This window comes from Cryptotermes secundus, unplaced genomic scaffold, assembly GCF_002891405.2.
Source record: "Cryptotermes secundus unplaced genomic scaffold, Csec_1.0 scaffold2719, whole genome shotgun sequence".
Classification (NCBI taxonomy): domain Eukaryota; kingdom Metazoa; phylum Arthropoda; class Insecta; order Blattodea; family Kalotermitidae; genus Cryptotermes; species Cryptotermes secundus.
The window spans coordinates 42,149-60,662 of record NW_019742042.1 but is presented as its reverse complement, the minus strand read 5'-3'; the positions used below and the strand labels follow the sequence as shown (position 1 = coordinate 60,662).

Genomic DNA, 18,514 nt, shown 5'->3' with positions numbered 1-18,514 from the left:
AGAGTCGGGAGGCGTGCAGTTTACTTAGGGTTGGGTAACAGGCAGCTGACTTGGACCCACGTCATCTGTGTTCATTCTTTGCTTGAACAAAACATAGTAACTTACTAATGATCTCCTTATTGATGCCAGGAGGACGAGCAGCTTTGGCACTGCATGTTGTATTCTCCCTGCTCAACACAATGTATCTACCCTATGCCGTGGTGTACTTCGTGGACAGAGTTTACCTGATGTGTCGTGTCAACCTTGCCTGTACAAATCTCACATTTGCTGACTACCTCACTGATGAAATTATTGTCATGCTGGTTAGCAGCCTTCTTCAAATCCCCATCTTAATGTATGTTCTTCTTGTACTTGACATCAAGAAATCTGGTGGACGGGCTAGTGATGTCTTCAAACATTTCCTGGTAATTATCTTCTAGATTATGTGAAAATTATTAATTTTTAGCTACCGTACATGGTAAGTTTTGTGCATATGTAAGATCTGTGTTTGTTTGCATGAATAAATAATGTGTATACTCAGACGTGACAAAGGAGGTTGTAATTGTTAGGTTTTGGATGAAAATTAACTTACAAGCATAAAAAGTAAATAAGAGTTTATTCTCATTTCCATTCTTGTTATTCACGCATTCACTCATTATTAGTAACAAAAATGTTTGTTTTTGTGTTTTTGTAAAATCTCCTGTGTAAGATATAAATAATGCACATTAAACGTTAAAGTGTATGTGCTGAATTGAAGAGAAAATATACTGTTAGTACTGTCTAATGGTAAGAATGAATGAATGTATAAGGGGTGGGCCTTCTCGGTCCTTGCACCGCGACCTACAGTGATCTATTGTACTTTGTCCAATGGTATTTTTTTTATTGCTAGTGGGATGGGACTAAGTCCCTTGTACTGCAGCCACTTCTGGCTTGTTGTACCAGCCACAGATGATAGGTGAGGGTGATTGTGGAGCAATTGGTAGAATGAAGATTGACAAGGGAAACTGAAGAGGTGGTGAAACACCTGTTGTGACCGAAATTATATGAATGAGATGATGAAAATTTTAGTAGCCACATTGATAAGAAAAAGTTTTTTGAAGTGCTTTTAGCACTCACTGTGCCAATCTACACAGGTGATATTCAGCAGCTGTTTAATGCAGCTGGTTGAATAGTAGGTTTGGAAGGAAAGGGGTGAAACCACGCTTTGCTTTGTCTGTGTCTGTTTTCTTGTATAAATAATGGGGGCATCTTGTTGTTTCACTGGCTTCCAAGATGGTAAAGGAAAGTGAGCCTGGATGTTGTCTGTGACCTCTGTTCTGTCACATATTAATGTTTATTCATTCATTCATTCATTTCCTTTATTTTCCATATGTCCATACAGGTAAGAAACCTAGGATGTGGAAATAGTCCCTTTGAAAATAGATATGTGTATATCAATATACACATGCATATACAAAATTGCATGAGTCACATAATAAAAATCAATTACATTAACCAATTAACATAACTATATTATAAAGTAAAATATTTAATAAGATAATTCAAAATAACTTACTATAAAACTTGAATTAATACAATTTCATTTAAATTACCTGTATTAACTGAATTGAGGTGGTCAGGTCATGTAGCACGAATGGGGAGACTAATGCATATAGAATATTGGTGGGAAAGCCAGAAGGAAAGAGACCACAGGGAAGACCAAGGCGTAGGTGGGTGGACAATATTAGAATGGATCTTAGAGAGATAGTATGGGATGGTATGGATTGGATAGATCTGGCTCAGGATAGGGACCAGTGGAGGGCTCTTGTTAACATGGTAATGAACCTTCGAGTTTCATAAAATGCTAGGAAATTCTTGAATAGCTGCAGAATTGGTGGCTCCTCCAGAAGGGCTCAGCTCCATGAGTAAGTAAGTAAGTATTAACTGAATTAAATACATTACAAATTTACACACTTATAACCAATTATGTTGATAATATTCATTCATGGAATTAGCCTCAGGATTCCACTCCTGCTAATTGCTGGTTCTCCAGTCTGGTACGCTGTGAAGATAGCAACTGCAGTATTTGCTGAAACAATTGAAAATCTTCACTGTTCTACATAGATTTTTCCCACAAGCTAAAGTTATATATTATATTTTTGTTGTTTACTCCAATATTTTGCATTTACATTTGACACTCGCTTCTCTAAATTGCTAGAGTAACATAGATAATATATTCAGTAGCATACTAAGTTTTCATCTGATAGGTGTTAATATGTTTCTGTCTTTTGCCATTCTAGAAAGACACAGTGATTTAAAAAAACTTTTTATTTATGAATTGGACTTTCAAACCATATGAGAGTATCAGGGATATATAAGCACAATAGATCATGTAGGTTGGGGTGCAAGGGCCGAGAAGGCCCACCCCTTATACATTTATTCATTTGTTCATTCATCAGTGATATATATTACTTGCCATATTCCAGTATTCCAAATGAAATGTATAGATAATTAAGAACAACATTTTGATCTTTATATAATATTTTTCTGAAGAGTAATTGTTTTCAGCCAAACAGCAACAATATGACTGTGGAGGAAGTGGAGAACAATGATGTTGGAGAGCATGAGGATGATGATGTTAGGATGGAACGACAGAAAGTTTCTGACATATTATCAAACCGGAGTGCAGATCCACCTGTTGTTATAGTGCAGGTAATCTATGGTACTAACCTTGGAATCATGATGATTCAGAAACCCAGTCTCTTCTTTGTGCCACCTCAAAAACCCCTTTATTCTATCTCTTTGGATCCTCTCTTACTCTTTGTTCCAAAGGTTTATGATTCTATGCTATTCTCAGTCACTGTCTTCATCCAATATGCTTATATGGGCTTCCCATCTTCCTGCATATTTAGTAATCATGTTAAATATATTATTGATCCTTTTTATATGTTTCTCAGCATTTTTTTTTTTCAATAATTTTCTCATTTCTACCATTTCCTCTGTATTTCTGTCCGTGCTTCACTTCCATTGTTCACTACTACTTTTACCCAAATTGGGTGGCATAGCAGTGATTTTCTAGACTCATATTTGGGGGAGGGGATGTGTGCCCAGTTTGGGTCTTAGCTTGGTATCAGCTATCTTGATGGAAATTCTTCATGGTTTCCCCAGAGTTCCTCAGGTAGGTGCCAGGATTAGGCCATGACTACTTCCTTCAAAATCTTTTCTAACTGATTGTTCATCTGTTATCCTACCATTCAGTACTAGCTACTGACGACATTGTAATGTGACAGCAACAACAATGATGATGATGATCTGCATTTGATATAGCATTGTTAAATAGCCTAAAACCTAACCCACTTAGAACAGAACCCTACTTTAAAATGCAAGCTACCTTACCCTGCAGCTACATTTCAGTAACAAAATTGACAAGACTATCTCGAAAATATAGGTGAGTTGGAGGTATAAGATAGATTCCTGTCCCACACGTGAAGCTTATTATTACTACACAGGGGTATAAGAGTTGTCAGATCCACTGATGTATCTAGTCAGTTCAGTTGCTGTTCCATAATTCAGTGTGTTTTAATTCTAAGGGATTGTGACAATGGTATATTAATTACAATTAATGTTATTGAGTTTCTGGACTTTTGTCTGTCTTCTATTATTCTAAACAGAAGACACCATTTCCAAAAGTGAACCAGGTGCAGTGACTTAGATTAACTCTTTCTAAGGGGCTCAACTGTGTAGGTGCTTCCCAACTTTTATTTTTCTCCAAGGACAGAAATGGGTCTAGTTTCAGAAATGTGCTTGTTCAGTAAGGACAAGTCCAGAAATCTGACAATACTAATAGTCTGCTTTTTTTCAGAGAGATAATGGACAGTTGGTTTGTATATTCTGAAGAACCCACTTCTTTCCAGAACCTGCGCAAGGAGTACCAAAAGGTGACGAGGGTTTGCAGTGGGAGCACTGATGGCAGTTGCTGCTGTATGAAGGGAGACAGTGATCATGATGTCCATAACAAAGTGGCTGTGCATAACCTTTCGTTAGCTGTGGATGCAGGAGAAGTATTTGGATTGCTGGGGCATAATGGTGCTGGCAAGACAACAACGATGAAGATCATGATAGCAGAGGAAGCAGCTACAAAAGGCAGAGTAAGTGTTTTTTAACATATTTATTTGTTATATAATTTTCTGACACAGTTTGCTTTTCAGTCTTTTTCTTTACTGATGAATGCACTTTGTGTAATGGTACTATGAAGTTGCTTGTTTCCTTTTCTATCAGCAGACCTGAATGTGTTAACTGTTATCACCCAGGAATAGGAGATTTTAAATTCGCCCATATTATGGGGCTATTGCCCACATTTCAATTCAGTATTAAGAGTATTAATATTGAAAGAACAGAATGCAGGGCCAGTTGGAGCACATGTTTATTTTGTTATGGTAGAGGAACATACAGAAAGTAAATGTTAAATCTGTAGGACAGACAATGTTCATGCAGTCTCTATGAGGATTATGTATCCCTCTAACTCACTTAATTTTTTTATGTAGGTGGAAATTTAAATCGCTCAACCAAATGCCCATACCGCCTATAAATTTCTTTACACTGTTTGTTTTTAAATTCATAATTCTGGGCCATCTTTTTCATTAGAATACATGACCTCAGAATCATGATTATTAACAAATTTCCAGAATTTCCAATTCTATCCTTTCTTGTTTTTACCCTCTGTATTTTTAAAAAATTTCATATCCATTTGCCAGATTTTGCTTTTGTTTCTGTCTCTAAAGACCAAAATTTAAATGCTATATCTTCTTATCAGTTTAAAATATCTTTATAGACTTGTCATTCTTTCTTTGTTTTGGGATTTCTGCCCTCTCCCCTGGATTTTTTAAACTAATTTAAATCAAGGAAAACAATGAAATATACCAAATATTAATAATATTGTGACATGTTGCGCAACGGAGACCCCCCCCCACCAGCAGTGACGCGGTGGGTGAGTCAGCGCTCCGTCATCCCCCCTCCATACGGTAACGTAACGCGCAACGCGCGGTGACGTAAGATGGCGTGAGGTAACAGCGTTGCTACGTAACAGGCACACACAGCCACTATATAAGAGAGCTGCGCTGCCTGTGAGGAGAGTTGTAATGTGGCCATCGCTGAGTTCAGTTCCGAGTTAGTTCCGAGCAAGCCTATGAGTGAGTGTGTTAGCAACAGTTCTCCAGTCAGCAGACTACAGTTGGAGTATAGCAGCCGTCGCGGAAAGAAGAACCGGACGTGTGTGTAATTGTGTAATTGGGAGTGTGTGATACAGTGATACATAGCTCCCCTACTGTAAACGTGTAGACTACTGAAGCCAGAGTGAATTGATTTGCGAATAGGGTTATAAATCGTGAAACCCTGCAAAAGTGTAAACAGATTAATGCGATTAGGGTTATAAAGTGTGAAACCCCGCAACTGTGTGATAATTAATTGTAGCCGTTACTTGTAGGTTGTTGAATAAACCAATTAACAATCCGAACGGCGTCTTCAGTAACTAAAACACGTTACAATACAAATCAAAAGAATTTTTAAAAATAGTGTCAAGTGTCCAGGATTCTGTGACTAGTAATAATGGGTTCTGGGTTGGATGACTGGATTTACTGATACCTTCTTTTACAATCACTCTTAATTACATTAAATTACACTAGCTCACAATCACTCTACTGCTGAGAACTCACTCCATTCTCATGTTTCAATTTTCTTACAACTTCCAATCTCAACTACTGAACTAAATGAGCATATGAGTCTAAGTCTGAGCCTTATATTACAATTGATGGTCAATTGGACAGTCTGTCTTGGAATAAAGCACCACCTGGGGCTTACAACCAGATTTTTATTACTGTCAGACAGTTGCGAGTTTGTTGATGTGGGGCGCTTTCTCTGACTCTAGGATGGGTCTGTTGTTTACCATTGTTGCTGGCCCCTACCTGCACAGTCAATCTTGGGTCTGAGTCCCGTGGGACTTGTGGCCATATTTTGCTGTCTCAGATTCGAGACTTCCCTTTTTGTAGCCTCCTATGACTCACAGGGTTATGGTGGAAGTATTTGACCCTGCCTCCACTCCTGATTAACTGAGCATTCTCACATGTCCTCCCTTTGTAACTTTGGGAAGAACTGAATAGAGATCGCCACCTCCAACATTTCCTTCACTATTATGTGCTTGTTTGTTGCTGTTGAAACATGTCTAGCGATCTGCTATCTGTCCTTGTACTGTTGAGAGTGTAACTTCATGAATGTGTTTACCAAACCGTTGCTAGCAATGGTCATATGCATCACAATATATTCTCTTGTCCTTAATACTATAGGTCAGTTGGTAAGAATAGCATTTGAACTGTTTTGATTTGATTTGATTTATTGTTACCTCAAGCAATCCGTACAGGCAAGACAGTCACCACAGATATAGAAGCAGTCCATTTATATATATACTAAAATAAGATATAAAATGAAAAGTAAAATATAACAAATAGATAAAATATGGTATGATGTGATAAAAGCAGCTCTAACTCACAACTTTGTCAACTTACATACAACAAATGAACAATTTTCGAGTCACAACAATGATGTACAGATACAAAATACGCCCATAAGTACATGTTATCACAATTACACCAATATGAATTTCATTCAAAATAAACCTTAACTATAGATTTATAGACCATTCCAGGTATTCATTTATTGAATAGATGGATTGCCTTAAAAGGAAATTTTTAGTGACTAATCTAAATTTCTTAACATCGTTATATTTTAGCGTCCTGTTGCACTGATTTAAGTTCATGATTTGTTTATTCCGTCTTGCAGTGCATACACTTATCTATCTTCTTCTCTCACTTTCACTACATGTTTCGGCATAAGAATGCCATCTTCAGGTGCTACTCAATTCACGTCAAACTAGTACATTGTATGCCTTGTCTTCACTTTAAAATAACTAAAATATATGTCCATCATATATATTGACAAATGTCAATCGTAAAAATATTAAAACTGTTCAGGGTTCCCGATCGCTACGTCGTATCTTATTACGCCAGTCCTGTTCATCCTAGTCTGTTGGAACTCTTCTTCCCTATCGTGTATATTGTGTTTCTGTTGCGTCTTGTTCTCGCGACTGCGAAGAAGATAGATAAGTGTATGCACTGCAAGACGGAATAAACAAATCATGTTCTTAACATCAGTTGATAATTTTCTTATGTTCCATGGTAAATGATTAAATATTACAGTACCCATATAATACACACCCTTTTTGTACTTGGTCAGCTTTACAGATGGTAAGTGTAAGTTGTAACTCTGTCATGTATTTATAATATACATTTCAGTATAATCACAAATAGGTGCATATTTTTCACTACCAATAGCAATAAAGAGAATATATATTGGGGATAAAAAGGCAGTATATTTAAACGTTTAAAAAATCCCCGACAGGATTCTTTAGGATTTGCGTTCATAATAATTCTTATAATTCTTTTTTGAATTATAAAAATATTTTTACTATTTGCAGCATTTCCCCAGAAGGCAATTCCATATGTCATAATAGAATGAACATACGCATAGTATACAATTTTTAAATCATCAATTGTTACAAGTGATTTAATAGATCTAATAACAAAACAAGCAGAGTTTAATTTCTTACTCGTTTTGTTTATGTGTCCTTGCCAAGATAACATCAAATCCAGTGTCACTCCTAGAAAGTCAGTGCAATGGGTACTATTTATTTGAGTATTTATATACCTTATTGGCGAGTTATCAGTTTGATTCATTTTTGTTTTAAAATACATACGTGTTTTATTAACATTCAAGGTCAAAGAATTAGCTTGAAACCAATGCATTATCTTCCCAAAGATAATATTAAAATTTTCTTTAAGCTGCCTATAATCAGGAGCAGTTAATATTAAGTTAATATCATCAGCGAATAAAGTAGGTTTTGATATGTCACTTATTAAAGCTGGTAAATCATTTATATACAATAAAAACTTGTAAGCAAATTTTCTGACTCCCCCCCCCCCAAAACTGAGTCTCCATAGAAAAAAATTGGCAGGCAGTGCCAATGAATAGAAAGGTACATGCCCATTTAGTCTCTCACTCAATATATTATACCTTCAGTATATCATATTGCCTGGGTAAAATTATTGTCATATTTGCCAATGTAAACTACAGTTTCTCACCTATAGATTGAACCCTATAAATCACTCTGTATACTGGTGTAAAAGATGCACAATTATTTGAAAAATAAATGCTCATTATGAAGATTACTGTCTTCTGGACCATGATGCTGCACAGTCTGGTCAAAGGTGCCAACATTCCAGTGGAACCTGCTATCTCGTTCTTCATGGTAGGACACTTTTCAGTCTCTTCTACCCTGAAGATTGAGGCAGCAGGTTCCTCCAAAATGTTTGTAAACAGCCTCACATGCCATCATACTCAGGAAAATAACAATATTCATACTCACCACTGTGAGAAATAAAACTCTCAAATACTTATTTTCTTTACATCACAAACCTTTCCTGTGAAAGAAGCAGTATGATTGTAGGGGATATTTTAGATAGAAAAGAATGTGTCCTGAGTGTTATGAAATAACGTATAAATTCAATTTTATCCTGATTCTTGGTGTAATAAAATATGATTGGTTAATTAGGTTCAGATTGCTGGACATAACATTACTTCCAACACTGCTGAGGCCTTCCAGCTGATGGGGTATTGCCCACAGCATGATGCACAGTGGAAGAATATCACAGTAAGGGAACATCTCGAATGTTATGCAGCCATTCGTGGTGTTCCACCCAGCGATATTGACAGGTAAGTTAACTGTGCTTGCTTAACTTTGTAGTTCAGGGAATTATAGAAGTGCATACCATCTGCAGGCTTTAAGCACAGCTTCAAACATCTATGTATATAAAAGCCTAAGGCTTGCTCAAATGCTCTGATTATATCTCTAAAGGTATGCTGTAGTAGTACTTGCAGAATTAACCAGCAAGCAGCAGTGATAGAGGTTCCTCTGCATTATGTTGGTATTGCATTATTTGTTTTGTCAAAAACAAATTTCTGTCATCGATAGATTGCTCAGTTGTTCAATTTATTTATGTTCTGTAAATCCAGATACAGGGAGACACCATAGGATATGGAACAAGTCAAATACAATTCAATGATATTGTCACATGTTTGGAATGTCATGCCACAAATAACTTTACGGGGGTCTCAGATTTAGCGAATCTTTATTGAACATTCACTCTTACACACTGTACAATTATTATCATTTGTAGTGTCAGTTGACTTCTGGCCTAATACTTCCACGCAACGTCTCAACTATCCTTGGCCGTGGCTGGATCTCAACTGTCTTCTGTCTGTATCGTATGGCGATGAGGTTCCGACTGTGTTCTTGCTGTCTGTAGCTCACGGCTTATGTAGGTGTTCTGCGGACTCAGTAGAGGACACCTCTCACCACGGTTCAGTCTCATGTGTTCGGCAATCTGTTGCTTCAGGAACGCTCTTTATACGCTGGTAACGAGTTTCGTCTCATCTGTTGTTACTCAATGGCCTTCTGTTGTTCATCTCCGGGGAAACGCTGCTTCGTTGATTCTGCAATTCCTATGCAACGGCCCACTATTATTGCGTTAGCATGGAAGTATCTACTCCAAACACGTTACAATATCCTGAAATAATGTATCTAAGAGTGGGTTGTTGGGGGTGTTAGCTGTAGTAGCAGTAGCTAGAGATGGGGGTTCTAGGCAGTAACAGCAGTACATTCTTATTCTGACAGGTCTGGTGCAGCAGTACAAATGCAACTGTCACCCCAAAAAGTTTCTTCAAGTTACTGATATTTTTGATGATGTTTGTTATTAACAATTTCCCATTGAAATTTCAACTGACTGTGTACTTGTATGTGTTTATGTGTTTCTGTGTGCTTTTATGTATTTGTATATTTTTCTTTGTGTGCTTGTACCTTCTTATACATGTTTGTGAGGCTTCCTGCTCTGTCATTATGTAGGGGTCATTATTGATTAAATACAGGTAGGNAGAAACAGCAGGCTGGAAGGCTTGGTGGGTGCTGTGGTGATTTGTGAATTTTGGACATTAGAGGTGGCTTTGTAATTGCTTGTAGTTATGAGTTGTATGTATAAGTGGTCAATAAATCCATTCTCCAATCCAAACTCCATCTATGGTCGCACACATACACATGACAGAACTTTTCATTTTTGTGACATGAAATATTTCTTGTAAAAGTTTGTTTTAACAATTTCATGTTTAAATTTCAACTGGCTTTAAGTTACCAGGGATATATTTGAAAAGAAAGGGAAATAATTAAGTTGATGAAATGTGTTTGTATTGCAGGGTTGTAGACTTGTATTTAGCAGGGCTGCAAATACAAGAGCATGCAGGGAAACAGAGCCAACATTGTTCTGGAGGAACTAGACGCAAACTAAGTTTTGCCATGGCCATGGTTGGCAGTCCTTCTGTAGTCCTGATGGATGAACCTAGCACAGGCATGGATCCTCGATCAAAGAGGTTCCTGTGGGACACTATCCTTGCAAGCTTCCAGGTAAATGTGACACAGAACATGAGATTCTCAAGAGAGTGTCTGTAAAGAGTACAGTCTTCTTGTTGCTGTGTCTGTGGTAAAAGCCTACTAATGCTTTGGAGGAATGTACTGCCTTCAGAGACATGTTGGCTTGCTGATTGGTACTTTCTTACTTACTTGCTTGCTGGCATTTATAGAAGAACTCCGTTCACTTGAATTACCTAGTGCAAAAAACTATTATCCTCCCTGTTGCGCTGAGGAGAGTGTTTAGGCCTAAGTGGGATGAAACAATAAGTGGCTGGAGAGAATTGCACAATGGGGAGCTTCATAACTTGTACCCCTAACCAGATATAATTAGAATGACCAAGTCAAGGAGGATGAGATGGGCAGGGTATGTAGCACACATGGGAACGAAGAGGAAGGTATACAGGATATTTGTATGAAAACCAAAAAGAAAAAACCACTAGAAGGACCTAGACATAGATGAGAGGATTCAGTCATTCAGTATTAGAGGGGATGGGTTTCCCCATGCACCGTGACTAGTAGTTTATTGTACGTCCCCCTTTAATTTCTACTGTCACCATACCCTACTGTACTGGTGCTTGCTATCAGCCCTTTTCTGCCAGCGAGGTCAGCCCTCTTCTGGCAGTGGTACCTGATAACTTCCCCATCTACCGGAGGCATTGGAAACTACTTGGGCGGGAAACTTTTTGCCTAATTTTGCTCAGAGGTCTCCTAGAGACATGAGGATCTTTTACGTGCCGTAAATCTACGACACGGGACCCACAGCTTGAAGTCCCTTCCAGAGGACTTGTTCCCTGAATTTTTCCGCCCTTAAAAATTCCATGACCTCCACCGGGTTTGAACCCACGTACCTTGAGTCATGAGGTGGGAACGTTACCCCTAGACTAAGGAGGCCGCTTTAGATGAGAGGATACTATTAAAATTTATTTTAGAGAAATAGTATGGGGTTGTATGGACTCGAGTCATCTGGCTCAGGATGGAGATCAGAGAGCAGCTCTTGTGAACATGGCGATAAATCCTTCAGGTTCCACAAAGTGTTCAGTTTGAGTGGCTGAGTGGCTGAGCTGCTAACAGCTTTTCAAGAAGAACTTGGCTCCATGGTGTTAGTTAAATTTTATATCCTAGTAACATAAATACAACTCTAGCAGGCCTTTACATCTGTTGCAACTGGAATGCTTGGTGTGAACAGGGTTCCCGTGGTGCCATTCTCACAACACATTCCATGGAGGAGGCTGATGCCCTGTGTTCTAGGGTTGGTATCATGGTGAAGGGTGAACTCAGGTAAGCATAAGAATTTTATTTTTCTGCTCAACAACCAAAATTAGCATTGATTTGGAACATACACTTATAATTGGCCAGAAATTAAGTGTATTCAACACAGCTTATTTAGTTCCAAAAGGAAATGCATGTAAATTTTACCAGTTTTAAGGGCTATTTTTAATCTGCTATAAAACTTATACAGGATAATTCATAAGTCCTTCTGGAATTTCCGAACTTGGCAGTGCACCAACCAAAGGAAACACCGCAGAAAGGAGCATATCAACAGGCAGAGAATTATTCCAAATTTGTTTGGGTAATAGACGCCATGGCGTACTTGCAGGTTTTACCACTAGGGGGAAGTTGTGATGAAACATGGCGAGGACAGGTGATAAGAAAGAGCTCTGTGTCTTGGAATTTGCCAAAACTGAGTCAATTGTGATGGTTCAATGGAGATTTTGAACCAAGTATCATACAGAACCACCTATGGGCAAACACTTCGTGAGTGATACAAGAGATTCCAGCAGAGTGGCTGCTTGTGGACTGCAAAATGAACAGGCCAGCTGGGGCCATCAGCCAAGGCCATTTTTCTTTGTAGAGTTAAAATGGAAGTGTGACACGACTCCAGCTTGTTGCCAAATAAAGTCCTTCCTGTCTTCCTGTATTTGTGACATTAGCCATAGTTGCAGCATATCCAGGAAGTTGATACAGGAAACAGTGGGCCCCACAATTCTGCTGGAATTTCTTGTACCACTCAAGAATTATTTTGTCTGTAGGTGGTTTTGTGTGGTACTTGGTCTGAATCCATGATTGAACCCTCGTAATTGTCTGTTTTGGCAAATTCCAAGACACAGGACTCTTTCTTATCCACTCTCCTTGCCATGTTTCATCACAACTGCTCCCTAGCAGTATGCCATGGTGCCTATTACCCAAAAAAACTTGGGGAGATTCTCAACTTACTGATATGTACCTTTCTGCAGTGTCTATCTTGGTTGTTGCGCTGTCCAGTTCGGAAGTTCCAGAGGGACTTACGAATTACCCTGTATGTGGAGAATGAAATGTGTTTGGTGTCTGAAGTGTGGCCATATTTCTTCTGCTAAGGAACCAGTTCAGCTGCATACTAACGTAAATTAAGCTGTATACTGGCAGTAGTCTGCAGGCTGCTATTGGAGGGACACTGTGTTAGTCTCTTGGTATATGTTCAGGTTGAGCTCTAGCCACAGCCACTGATGCTGAGATGTGTACAAAGAGGAGTTTAATGTCTAATCACTTTGATGAGATCCAATCACCTGCAGACAGGAGCAGGGAAAATTCCCAGTATGTCATCTTCTATATATTTTCAGACTATAAGATGCACATTTAATGCTTACATCTTTTTCTTTTTCAGTTTGCAAATAACCAAAATATCTTTCAGTTGCTCTGTTTCCATTTTCTTTACTGCAATTTGAACCTTGTAGTGTACAAATATTCTTCCGTGAACCTGTTACATTAAAAACACAAAATAATGCTAACAATAACAGCTTCAGTACAGCAGTCATTGCAATTGCACAGTGACTTTTGGGAAGATTTTTATGTGTTTCCATTCTCTTATGCTGTACCCTCAGACTATAAGACGTACTCAGATTTTATGTGGTGTTTTCCAGAATAAGCAATATACTCATATTCATATTCATATTCATATTTATTTCAAGTTCAGTTGATCCATACATGAGTTGAAAGTACAAACTGTTGGATATAGAACGTGTCACAAAGTAAATACTAGTCTAAGTTCCCAATCATTGGAACAGAGTCAAAATACCCGATAAGAACGATATATGATACAGTACACACATTATTAAAATTTCATTTAAATACAATAAGATAAAACCATAAATTAAAAGTACCAGTAACATATGTATTCAACAATGACTTTAACATGAAGTATAAAAAAAAAAAAAAAAACTAATTACCCTGAGGAAAGTGTCACAACCATCACTTAAAAGCTACAGTATACCAAAGAAACAACCTATGACCACACTTCACATCCAACAAATTGGTTATACCAACCACTGGTCTATACAATACATTCCCAGAATCATGATGCATAACAATAGTACTGTAAACCGTCCTACATGTACCAGCCCCACCAATCAGCCCACAATGCATACAACAAAATGTAATAAGACATCCCACTTCCTAGTATGCCTTCTATACAGGACTTCAATATGCAAAGGGGTGAAAATCACCCCATTCACCCATCAAATAACTCCCGTAGTGAGTAATAGGATTTCTCCAAAAGATATCTCTTTAAAGCTAATTTAAACTGTTTCTTCTTGTTTACTAGATCCTTTAATGAGGATGGAAGCAGATTAAATACTAGCAGAAGTATCCCTTTTCCCAGGACATAATTTTTGTCCTTGTCATGTCAGTATATATTAGCTAAAACTTTAAAGAGGGAATAACACTTAGATATTCTGTTCATTATTACTTAATGTCTTGTAGTCATATATTACTCTTTTTTATTAGAAATGAAAGGTAATTTTCCCATGTGTGTCTTTGGGTTTATACTGAATATTTTATTGCATATTTTACAGAGAACTATAACCACCAGCCTGAGCACTTACCACTTTAATTGGTAAGATACGGTATAACAATTAATATATTCAAACACATGTTTATGGTAAAGAAAGAATGACCATATATAATGATAGAGACAAATAAAATAAAAGTCATGTTATCACAAGGAATAAATATACCTCATTGTTGACTATAAAATATAATTTTGAAATTCATTCACAAAGAAAGGTTTGGAGTATGCAGTAAATTACGTATGAAACCTACAAACTATTTTCTGTGCTAAAGAAAATAATGATGACTGAAGCTCATTCATGGGGAAATTCTTTTTTCATGCAGCTTCCCACAGCATTTTGAATAGGTGGAAGAATTATTTCTCTCAGCTATTACGTGTACATAGGGTTAGTGATGTTAAGCAGATGGAAATACACACAGCTGAGCCATTAGCAACTGAGTCTAGTCCTTTTGAAGTTTAAATTGCTGCTGTTGAATTGAAAAGTTATAAATTGCTACATACTGATCGAATTCCAGCAAAACTGTTTCATGTAAGATGTGAAATATTAAATTCTGAAATCAATAAAGTCATTAATCATATTTGGAATATGGAAGAATTCTCTCAGCAGTGCAAGGAGTCTTATTATTGTACCAATTTATAATATAGGTGATAAAACTGGCTGCAGTATTTATCAAGGCGTATAACTGTTATCAACTTCATACAAAATTTTATTCAATATATATGGACAAATACCGTCTTAAGTGCAACAATTTTATTGTAGTTTTTACTTCTTTTTCCTCCTCCACACTACATGTTTCGGCCCTAAATGGCCATCATCAGGTGTGTATCACTCACCCAACTGTTACACTGCTTGTTAAAAATTTTAAAACACCAGTCTTTCCAATGGTATAAAATCTTTGTCAATCTACACGCGTCAATTTGATCTTTAAATTAGCACTTTTTAAACCCCAATTCAAGTTAAAATGTATATTCTTTTTCAAATTTTTCAATTAAAGTTTTTCAGGGTACATGCCCTATATCTACGGTGCTGCAGCGGCCACTTCTTGTTTTTATCGCCGTTCATGTGTTGTTCAGTGTAGGCGCTCTCTGTGTGTGTCGCTGCTTATCTTTAATACGTGTATTAACAGGAGTGTAACAGGATGCTGAAATATAATATTGAAAATTTTATTCAATATCTTGCTGTCAATGTTAAGTCCACACATAGAAGAAATTATTGGAGATCATTAGTGTTGGTCAGAAAACCAAACTATTTCTTCTTGTAACTGTTAAACATGTGTTAATGTGCAGGTGTGTTGGGTCCACACAACATCTGAAGAACTTGTATGGAGCAGGTTACACTTTAGAGATGAAGCTTAGGGGAGGAGATCGAACACCGACGACACCATCATCTGATAGTCACAGTGATCTGAAAGAGTTTGTTGCTGGACTATTCCCAGATGCAACTCTAGAAGAGAGTTTTGCAGATAGGCTAATGTTTAGTGTTCCCCAGCATGCTGTCACATCATTGGCTAAATGCTTCTTACAGCTTGAGACAGGTAAACAATTGAATAGATATTAGTAATTTGTTATTTAAAAGGAAACAGATCACAAGGAGAGATTTTGGTAATGAGAAATAATTACCCTCTTCTGGAATGTAATGCTGTGCAGTTTGGTAGATAGGTAAACATGTTTTGAAAAAAAAAATGTAGCCTTGGCTTTAGCTGTATCATGTATTGAAGCTGCTTGTACATTTTGGCATACACAGTAATCACCTGCAATGTATACTGAGATGTTGGAATAGCTTCAGTGCATTGGTATGTTGAGTATGTTGATGCTATGGGGCTAAATTCATGAATGTGATTTGGTCATCAGACATTCCACAAATACTAGGGATAAGAAATTAGTTACTCTTAAAAATTATGAAGTTTTCACATGAATAGATACTGATTTATTTAAATTACTAATTTATTTTTCAGCAAAAACTGAACTGAACGTTGAGGAATACAGTTTCAGTCAGACAACTCTAGAACAGGTGTTCCTAAAATTCGCTCACTATGACGAGGTGAATGGTGACTAAGGGACAAGAGTGTAATGTTTTAGAATGCAGATAGGTTTCAAGGTGGTTGAAGAAGTGGAGACAGTAATGGATATCAGAAATTGTGTTCAACAAGAAAGCCGATTGTTGGAAAGAAGAAGGCAGTGGATTGATTCCGTCTACCTCGTTGTGAACAGTGCGGTTATAAATTATAAAGTTAATTTATTTGCCAGTGGATTGAAATAAGAGCAAATCTGTTTGACAAATATCTTCTTCATGTTTATTTAGTGAAATTAAGACACGTGATATTACATGGTGAAAGATTTAGAAAGGAACAAATTTTGTTTCTCTCTATATTTTTAGGCCTGTTTTGCGAACAGTGGAATGTAATAGTTGGGGTTGTCTAGTTTGTCCTAATTTTGTTCAGACTCTGTTTGGCTTGTTTCTCATGGAGTGAGTTATAAGATAAAAAGATTAAATGTGCATATAAATGAGGCAGCCCCTGGAGCGTTAATGTATGCTTGATAATTTTCCTTACTTTGCTTATATGGCTAGTGCTGGTGTATTTTGTATTGACCTCATACTTAAAAATGGAAAGCCTTAAATATCTCCCCTATGATTCACATGCCTGACTATCTATGGAACAAAATATTTCACAGAAATATAAGGGATTTTATGAACATGTAAAAGTAGGGAAGTTTCCAGGAATGAACCTTCATTTCTGTAAAATTTATGTTGCAGTTCTTCATGTCATTCAGTTTAACTCTTTCTTATCCTATACTGACAGTCTTATGTCATCATCATTCTTTCAAACAGGTCCAGTGTTGAAAGTCTTCTACCACCAATTTACTAATTTACTGCCATATTGTTGTCACTTGCTGAGTTTATGTGTTTGGTCTTCGTATTGTCTGATGTCTTATCTAGTAGTTAGATATAAGAACAACAGATGGCAAGACTTTTATATTTTCCCATACATAAGGACTTTTCTTTAAGTTTTTGTGAAAATTAATTTGTAGCCTGTAGGAGTGAGGTTGAAAAAAAGGATGGAAATGGTTAATCTTTTAAGGTCTTTAGGACTCAAAACTCACTATTCTTGAGACCGTTATTAGGCCCTAAATTGTTAGACACCAGAGAAATCCTGACATTCATAACAGGTTAAAAGTGAACAACCTAATAGAAGGCATGAAACTATATTTAAAGAACTAGCTAGACCACCTGGAAAGAATAGACAGAAACTGCTTACCCATACTAGCTTTTTGATATCACCCCTGAGGATGACATGATGCTGGAAGTCCTAGGAAAAGTGGAAAGATCAAGAACATCTTGAGCTTTGAAGGAGCAGGCCTTAAGGCCTAACCTTTGTTTATGTTCATGAAGAAGATGGGTTCAAAATTAGATTGTTCATTGAACTTAAACATGGAAATTATAAACCATTATATAAACTAATAGAATTGGAGCTTGGCTATATGCTAAAATGTCAAAGCAAGGTTTTTTCCATTTTTGAAAATGAGGCAATATGGACTAGTGTCCTGACCAGCATGAAGGTCTGATACACAAAAGAATCTGCATAAAACTATTAATGAATATTATCTTCAGCCAAAAAAATTAGCTGTGTACATGAAAATTCCTTCAACACATTCTGTTTCCTTGGACATCTTTGGACCCTTACACTGGTAGGTGTGCAATTTGCCACATATAAAATTTGCCTTAGATTGGAAAAGTTGAATACAAGACATAGATACTGTGCATTAAGGAGCAGGAAGCTCCAGTCTTGTGTCTGAAACTGAGACTAGTTATTTGGCTGCTCACTGTAGCCAAGAGCATTCCCTGAGTTGCTATCAGCCTCTCTCATGTTGTTCCCTTCCATCCTGGGATATGCTGTGCCTGGAGAAGAATGGTCATTTTTAGAGGGAAGAACTTGTCACATTCTGAATATGAGAATTTGTGTCATGTACAAGGAAATCTTGCATCATAATGGATGGAATACATTTGTTATTGTTATATATCACATTATAATATTCTTTTCTGAGTATATAATAGGTCTCATTATTTTTATATACCAAAGAAATAAATGGTAAAAAGAAAAAAAGAAATCCCTTTAGATAGCGGAAGTATCTTTCCTAAATTAACTGAATATTTAATGAATATCTAA

At 37.0% G+C, this 18,514-nt stretch overlaps 1 protein-coding gene across 6 annotated transcripts in view; it reads left to right on the top strand.

Annotated features, from left to right (window-relative positions):
• LOC111873019 (ATP-binding cassette sub-family A member 3) overlaps window positions 1–17,892 on the top strand; it is a 96,077-nt gene extending 78,185 nt beyond the window's left edge. For all 6 annotated transcript variants that reach the window (XM_033754923.1, XM_033754922.1, XM_023867378.2 and 3 more), the window contains 8 exons: window positions 130–404; window positions 2,527–2,670; window positions 3,873–4,106; window positions 8,618–8,778; window positions 10,312–10,519; window positions 11,712–11,803; window positions 15,636–15,883; window positions 16,304–17,892. In XM_033754923.1, the coding sequence (XP_033610814.1) occupies window positions 130–404; window positions 2,527–2,670; window positions 3,873–4,106; window positions 8,618–8,778; window positions 10,312–10,519; window positions 11,712–11,803; window positions 15,636–15,883; window positions 16,304–16,404 (1,463 nt within the window). In that variant the 3' untranslated portion in view covers window positions 16,405–17,892. The remainder of the gene's footprint in view (window positions 1–129; window positions 405–2,526; window positions 2,671–3,872; window positions 4,107–8,617; window positions 8,779–10,311; window positions 10,520–11,711; window positions 11,804–15,635; window positions 15,884–16,303) is intronic.
• The last annotated feature ends 622 nt before the right edge of the window (window positions 17,893–18,514 follow it).